This window comes from Papaver somniferum, chromosome 10 (assembly GCF_003573695.1).
Source record: "Papaver somniferum cultivar HN1 chromosome 10, ASM357369v1, whole genome shotgun sequence".
NCBI classification, from domain to species: domain Eukaryota; kingdom Viridiplantae; phylum Streptophyta; class Magnoliopsida; order Ranunculales; family Papaveraceae; genus Papaver; species Papaver somniferum.
Genome location: NC_039367.1, coordinates 32,921,365 through 32,929,235, shown reverse-complemented (window position 1 = coordinate 32,929,235; position 7,871 = coordinate 32,921,365). Strand labels below are relative to the sequence as shown.

Sequence of the window (7,871 nt, the reverse complement as noted above, 5' to 3'; positions counted from 1 at the left end):
GTACTGGGACTGCGGGACCTTGGAATTATTTTTTCAATAGTTTTGGTATTGATTGGGCTTTTGTTTTTTTGTGGATTGAGTAAGAGCTACACCGTGGAAATGACTAAACAAGAAAAGTAACGTGATGGTTTAAAAGATCCGGGGGGGTTTTCCATTTACAATTTGGTGGGCTATATGGAGGGAGAGAACGACCGGCTGTACGGAGGCATAAAAAGGAATTAGAATCAGCTTATAATCTTTGTGAAGTGCACTTTGTTTAGTCGGGCTTCTTCTATAATTTTTATTGATGATGATTCATTTACACCTCATTCGGTTGGAATTGAATGATGATTTAATTATGGGATAATCCATTTCTTGGAATTGAATTTCATAAAATTAGATTTAATTCCAAAAAATTAGCGTTTGGTTGAGGTAATCCAATTTTTTTTGTTTTTATCTTGGAATTCAATTCCATTGCACTTCTAGACCAATGCAATAGATATCAATTATTTTGGGGGAATTGGATTCCTAGGAATCAAAATTCTCAATTACATAGAGTTGGTTTGGACTGTTTGGTTCAAGGAATTGGTCACATTCCCCATGAATTGGATCACCAGGAACCCAATTCCTCGAACCAAACGCGTTGTTAGTACTTTGATTTGTAATTGGAAATCAGTTTGTGTTAGAAATAGCAAGTAGCTAGCCCTTAAATTTTAGTTGTCAGTGCTTTGGTGACAACTAATTTATTAATATAATTTGCCATTTTTTTGTCAAAAAAAAAAGTAAAACATTCCAACAAGTGAACCTTGAATCAGACTCACTAAACTTCCTCCAATGGTATTAAATCTATTGATGAATGAGATGAGGCATGGCCGCATGGAGTGTTAAAAATTTGATCTCATAATCCTTATTATTATTACTTCTTGGTGTCAAACACCACTCTAATATTTTTCACCAAATTTTATAGTTTATATCCAGACGGATGAAGCTAAGGTTTTAACTTTTAAGGCTTAAGTAATTTCTAGCTTCGAATAGAAAATACTGTGTTTGCAGGTTGCAATTCAAGTTAAGGGTAGTTGACAGATAGAAAATAGTTGACGGTAACTAGTGTTTGCATGCTGCAATTCAAGTATTGTGTTTAGATACAACTAGTTGTTTCTTCGCTAATAAATCATCTTGCGTATTTATATTTTCTACCTATAGTTCTTATTTGTTTTTTTTGCATTCTCTATAGGCTTTAACTCTCTTTTTGTTGTTTCCGACTGCACCTAACTTGTGTGCCTCTAATATACTTTTTATTGACTGATCAATTTTTCTTCTTCTTCCAGCTTCAGCTTAAAATCAACTTTCATGTAGAGAGATTAAGAGAGGGTTTATAATGAATATCGGAGTGAAAATGCTTATAGTTTAGAGTTTTGAGCTGATTTCAGGATAGTTAAGCGATTAGGGGTCGAAGGTCCATTTCAGGATCTTCGAGCCATTTCCTGGCACTAGCAGGATTCACCACTCGAGTTAAGGGTATACGGGCCTTGAAATGTCCCTAAAACTAAAAGTGATTGTTGCGCGTTGTGCATCCATTTATGGTAACTTGTAACCAATAAAAATAAAATCAACACCAATTTATGGATTTGTAAGTGTGCATGCATTTGAATTTATTAACGCGCCAAAATATATACCATCCAAATCTGTATGCTTCTTTTTACCCCTCATAAACAAAACCAACATCTAAATACAATAAATGAGCAGAGAAAATTTAACAAGAAAATCTTGCAAGATAGGATTAATATTAATTGCAATCTGCCTAATAAGCATTATTTGTTTCAATTAAATGTTCTTAATGGATTTTAATCCATTGCCATGTTTTCTAATCTTATATAAACCCTTCTCCCATATGCCATATACACATTACTCGATCGAAAAAAAAATTTAAGGAAATAACAGAAACAATTTTGAACAAGAATGGCTTCCTTCCATGGTTTTTGCTACACAATTGTGATTGCATCTTTGTTTTTCGCAGTTGGGAATGGTGATGGTGAATGGCAGCCAGCACATGCTACATTTTATGGTGATGCACAGGGTGGTGGCACTATGGGTGAGTTTCTTTCCATGTATTTTTGTTTTGTTGATTTCATTACATAATTGATTCTAAGGAGGCCGTCTCTCGTTGCAGATTTCGCATGGCAGATTCATGTTTCCTAAACTAACAATTTTTTCTCTTCATTTTCTGTCATTTCAGAGGGAGCTTGTGGTTATGGTGACCTAATGCAAGAAGGCTATGGCTTAGAAACAACAGCCCTCAGTACGGCTTTATTCAATGATGGCTTAACTTGCGGTGCATGTTACGAAATCAAGTGCGTCGATTCCAAGTGGTGCCATCCTGATGTTTCAGTTCAAGTCACGGCGACAAACTTTTGCCCGCCTGGTGGTGAAGGATGGTGCAGCCCTCCTAATCAACATTTTGATTTAACCCAACCTATGTTCTTAAAAATTGCGGAATACCAATCTGGAATCGTTCCGATTCAATATCGACGTATAAGTTGCATCAAACAAGGAGGTATTAAGTTCGGATTAGAGGGTAATCCTTACTTTATTCTTGTGACAGTGTATAATGTAGGTGGTGTTGGTGATGTTCATGGAATGTCAATTAAGGGGTCGGATGGTGATTGGGTAGCAATGAGCAGAAACTGGGGCCAAAAATGGCAAACAGGGCAACAATTGGTAGGGCAAAGTCTGTCATTCCAAGTTACTACCAGCGATGGCAATATGGTCCAGTCTGATGATGTAGCTCCCTCAAATTGGCAATTTGGGCAGATTTATGAGGGTAAACAATTTTAAGTCTTGTTTGACAATTTGGGCAGACTTATGAGGGTAAAAAAAATAAAAAATGATTCAGCCATTGGATGGACTGTTAAACCTGACCTCGTATTGTATGCGACTGAATTTATAAATTAGCAATCTTTGCTGTAATCTATCCTTTATTTCCAAAAAAGTAAAAATTAAAAAAAAAATTGAACGATTTTATTTGAAAAATACTTTGTTTTTTATTAATAATGCTTATACGATCAATTATATCGTCATTGCTACATGCGGTATCCAGAATTCGTAGAATAATACCCTTTATATGAGATAAAATAATGTTAAAACTGATCCTGACCGTCGAGTCATTCAAACAGTGCCCCTGTTAAGCTTTTAGCAATCATGAATTATCTGGAGATAATCTGAATAAAAAAAATAAATCCCGGCGGAAATAAAGCTGGGTTGGAATAGTAAAACCTTGGGCCTAAAACACTCAGAACTTCACTGGAAAAGTTCCCTCTTATTCTTTTCCTCTCACCTGTAACCAAAAACCCTCAGAAAACACAATTGATGGCTACAGAATCACCAAAATTTCATCACTGAAAGGTAAAACTTCTCCACAAAATTGCTTCAATTCAAGTGAAAATATTTCATGTGGCTCTTTCGTTTTCGTATTTTGTTTAATTTTTGAATTTCAATTGTCGGTGTTTTTCAGCTGTAGTTTCATCCTGCAATAGCTACAAAGAAGAAAAAGAAAAGCTTAACAATGGCGAGCCTTCCTGAAGATATGATCGTCATTATAGTATCGAAGTTACCAGTCAAATCGATCTCTCGTTTCAGGTGTGTGTGCAAACGCTGGTGTGAATTGTTCAAAAACCCTAAGTTTATTAAGACACACCTTCACCATGCTATTGAAAACAACAAGTTTAGTGTCCTGCTTGATACAAATTTCGCGGCTTATTTGATAGGTTCTGATGACGAGAATAGGGGTGTTTATAAAACCATAGATTTTGATTTAACATCCTCCTTGTCTTACCCTATGGCTGTTCGAACTGATCTCCCACAAGATACGTTTCTACCTGGTTATCTACGTATTTATTCATGTGATGGCTTAATCGTCTTATCCACTGGTAGTCGGAAAATGATATGCTTGTGGAATCCATCAACACGAGAATACAAGGATATACCCACACCAACGTCAAATCTAGAAGGCTTCTCCAGATATGGTGTTTGTTACGATTGGAAAATTGATGATTACAAGTTGTTCAAGTTAGTGGCCAATCCAGAATTTAGTATTACCTCTGAAGTTTGGGTTAGTAGATTAGGTTCAAATTCATGGAATAACATTGGAAACTTAAGTTATAATGTGAATCGTAGTAACAATATGTGTGTGAAGCCTTTAAATGGAATTATACATTGGATAGGAGACACTGAAGTTATAGTCTCGTTCGATATAGTTGAAGAGCGAACCAAAGAAATCCAAGTACCCAGTTGCTATCTACACGACTGCAGGTATTCATACGAAGATATGGAAGTGGTTGTCTTGGGAGAGGAACTTTGCCTATCAGTTCATCCAAGCGGTGAGAGCAACATCGAGCTTTGGATAATGAAAGATTATGGAGTTACAGATTCTTGGACCAAAATTTTCAGCCTTTCAAGAGATACAATAAATTTTTATATGTTATTGCCCCTGCATTATCTCAATAAGAATCGCGAGATTCTATTACAGGGTTTACGTTTAGAAGGCAGGGATGCTTTAGTCTCGTATAACCCCAAAAGCGGAAGACTTGTGGCTCTTGATATTCCCGGCATGCCAAAACATTTTAATGCAACTACGTTTGTTGGAAGTCTAGTTTCACTCAATTCAGGTGAATTCATAAAGGCTTCAAAAATATCTGAGATGAATACCAGTGCTAGCGCTTACAAGTTCTTTTCGCTGACAGTTGAGCGAGCGATATCAGAATATTGGGAGCTACGAAGTAGGTATGGCCTGCGCCCATTTCTTGTTCTCTCGGCTGTGCTTGGCTCGTTCTCTGCAATTATCTTGCATTTGGTATTTTGGTATCTAGATCCTTCTGCTTGAAATGGTTGAACAAGAGTCCCTGCTATGAAACTGGAAATGGTGGTAGCAGCACATGTTGTCATCATCCACGAAAGAAACAACAAAGGTATTGGTGGTTTATCCGTAGCAGCCACTGAAATAAAAATTACTCCGTTACTTATTTTCTTCTCGTCTTTCCGCTGTATGATTGAGAACTTTCTTTTCTTACTTTTACTCCTTAATTACCCACTTCCGGTGAAATATTATTCCCAATCCCAACAAGAAAAGTGTGTGGAAGGTTTCCACTGTTACGTGTGGCGATGACATACTGAATCTTATTGCATCCCTATATTGGAAGTATTTTGTGCATACAAATTTGCAAGTTGCAACTATAATGTGTCGTAGGGTACTTGACTCTGCTTTGCATCACACATAGGGTATCTTAATTCCCAGCATTTGTCATAAGCAATTTCGAGTGTAGTTCGTTTTAGTTTACAAACTATCTTCAGATGATGTCCAGGAGGAGAAAGATTCATCACTATCTTTTACTGTATAAAATCTTCATTTGAACATTTAGATTTCAAATGGTTTTGTTGATTGCTCTGTATATGTTTGTTGAATTGCAGTTCTGCAAGCACTCAAAAATTATCGATTCAGATAAATTATGGTTTTCTCAAGTATCTTTGCGCCATTTTGACTTTTGAGTGAACTACTTGCACATAATAATGGAATTATATAGTAGGGCACTTACAAAAACAAGTTCTGGGCAGAAACAGAATTCCGACAAGAGGCCTACAGCCTTATCATATATAGTTGTCACTCCTTTGTTTTAGCAGTAGCTATTTTGCCTCTTCTCTCTAACAGAAGATTTTTTTTTCCTACAGTCCTACAGATTTGAACTTCCTTGTTGGTCCAAACTTGTATGAAGCTAACTGGTTAGACTTGGTAAAATTATTGGTTCAATGTGCTGAAATATAGTGTCCAATGACAAAGGAGTTCTACGCTGAATATTTGAAAGAAGCGAAGAAAAGACAGGTCCTTTTAGATCTATGTTTACTGTGGTTCTGAAAGTCAGAAAGAGATTATAAGATGTTTTCTACTACCATGATTTGTTTTGGTTCTACTACTTAGTTTTGCTGAAGCTGTCAGTGCCAGTTGCTGATCTTAGATTCAATCTTTCCAGTACAAATAGTTTCTGCATTTGCCATAATACTCGTCTCCTTTCACGGGTCAGCTAAATATTTGAAATTCAATTACTTCTGAAGGGGTAATGTGAAATCTCCTTTCATCAATGGGTCAGATATTTGAAGTTCAGTTAGCTGTTTTCACTGATTGGTTTTGCACGTCGTATTTCTTATGGAAGTTTATTTGTAGTGATGAATCAAAATAAGTTCCGAGCATGTGAGTTTCTGATATGATTTCAACCTTTTCGCGCTTACGGAGTATTCCCGGAAAAGCTTTGGAACCTATGATATAAGGTGCTACCAGGTTCGCAATCAATACATGTCAAATTCCTTAACTTTTCAGGGTTTGATTCTCTTGTCACGCTTACATACTTAATGTGGAGTATGCTTCATCTCGCAACAATGAACATGTCACTTTTCCTGGATCCACCGCATCCTAATCGGTGAACCATGGACTCAAACCCAAATGATTCAACCAGTTGACTTCTTCCCTTTTGTTCCCTTAAAAGCGTGGGTCCGAAGATGCGACTTTTTTTCTCCATTTTTGTAACGTTCACATAGCTATCTCGATGCCGGGTAAAGTCAACGTACTCTAGAAGAAGACTTCAAGACTACGATACGACAATGTTTAGTCAACAAAGCTGTTGAAGTGTAACGGGTAAACCATGGAGAAGACTGACCTAAATCATCATGACAATGGGGAAAATGTCCTACTTTCCTTCACCGGTAATAGAGTTGTTGAGATGTGAAGTGCTCACCACAATGAGGTTCAGGATTTTTTGATCTTCGTAGAAAAACAAATGAAAATTAGAGGGTTTGTTTCATTGTTTGAAATCTTCAATATACAAGTATATTTTTTATGCTTCAATTTTTTATTTTTATGGAATTGCTAGTGTATTTGAAGGAGTAATTCCCCGAACATTCTTCATAATTTAAAATTAGAATCTTGTCAATGGTGTTTCTTTTTTCTTCTTTTGCTGCTTTCAAGCCAAATAGCGTTTAGGACTTTTTAATGTTTAAAAACACAAAATGATAAATAAAAGGATTAGATTTTCAAGCATATTGTTATGGAACTAGTAGCATACGTGAAGTAGTAATTTTTCAAAATATTCCACATCTTTATTAAAAAAATGATAAGTAAAAAAATAACATGTTTATTAAAAAATAATGATAAGTAAAAAAATAAAATGTGAAGTTCTGAGGACGAGACTCGAACACAACACCAGCTACTTGCTTATTTTCGTCAAAACCACCGAGCCACGGCTACAATTTTAAAAGGCAATCAACACGAGGACTTCCCAAAGTACAACCATCTTAGTACTACTCTCTGTCCACATATTTATTAAATAGTACTACTGTTAATGTCCTGGATCCATATTAGATAATTAAGCCATAAAATTAAGAAACCTAGCTAAATTAAGGCATATCCAGAACATTATTATTTTTGTGTTTTACTCAATTTGTCCAGATTAAACTGAGCATGCCCAAATTTCGCCAAACTAGGAAGTAATTTTTCAGAACATAGGTCAGGAACATTTTTAAAATGATTTCAAGAAACAAGAAAATTACGATTTCTTGGTATATACTCCTTCGTTCCAAATTATATAGGCTGAGAACTAGTTAGGCCAACCGAACGAGAGGGATGACTCTGTATATGGTGACTTTGTGTCAATGTGAAGCATGACTTTTTTTTTCCAATTTGACACAAAAAGATTGGATTTCTTTTTGGTATTCACTTCTTTTTGGTCGTGTGCACCTGAAAATCGGAAATGTCCCTCAAAAAGGATGCAGACGTAATTTATTTTTTCTTTTCTTGTAGACATTTTCGTAGATAAGGCGAAAAATAAAAGGTAATCGCATAAATTTAACAG

At 35.9% G+C, this 7,871-nt stretch overlaps 2 protein-coding genes across 6 annotated transcripts; both read left to right on the top strand.

Moving 5' to 3' along the window:
* The first annotated feature begins 1,897 nt into the window (after window positions 1–1,897).
* LOC113315141 (expansin-A8-like) lies at window positions 1,898–3,009 on the top strand. Its single transcript, XM_026563452.1, has 2 exons — window positions 1,898–2,071; window positions 2,216–3,009. Exons 1-2 carry the CDS (start codon window positions 1,939–1,941, stop codon window positions 2,812–2,814), a joined length of 732 nt encoding a protein of 243 aa, XP_026419237.1. The 5' UTR covers window positions 1,898–1,938; the 3' UTR covers window positions 2,815–3,009.
* A 236-nt stretch (window positions 3,010–3,245) lies between these two features.
* On the top strand, window positions 3,246–7,224 carry LOC113315140 (F-box/kelch-repeat protein At3g06240-like). Of its 5 annotated transcripts, none has more exons than XR_003342772.1 (3): window positions 3,246–3,381; window positions 3,491–4,943; window positions 5,701–7,224. XR_003342772.1 is itself a non-coding variant. In XM_026563451.1 (3 exons), the coding sequence occupies exon 3, from the start codon at window positions 3,815–3,817 to the stop codon at window positions 4,856–4,858; it is 1,044 nt and encodes a 347-aa protein (XP_026419236.1). In that variant the 5' UTR covers window positions 3,246–3,381; window positions 3,491–3,615; window positions 3,744–3,814; the 3' UTR covers window positions 4,859–5,187. The 5 variants fall into 5 exon arrangements, 3 of the variants coding, with proteins under 3 accessions (XP_026419236.1, XP_026419235.1, XP_026419233.1); XR_003342771.1 differs by lacking the exon at window positions 5,701–7,224 and adding an exon at window positions 5,326–5,343; XM_026563451.1 differs by lacking the exon at window positions 5,701–7,224 and having other exon boundaries at window positions 3,491–3,615; window positions 3,744–5,187.
* Window positions 7,225–7,871: the final 647 nt, after the last annotated feature.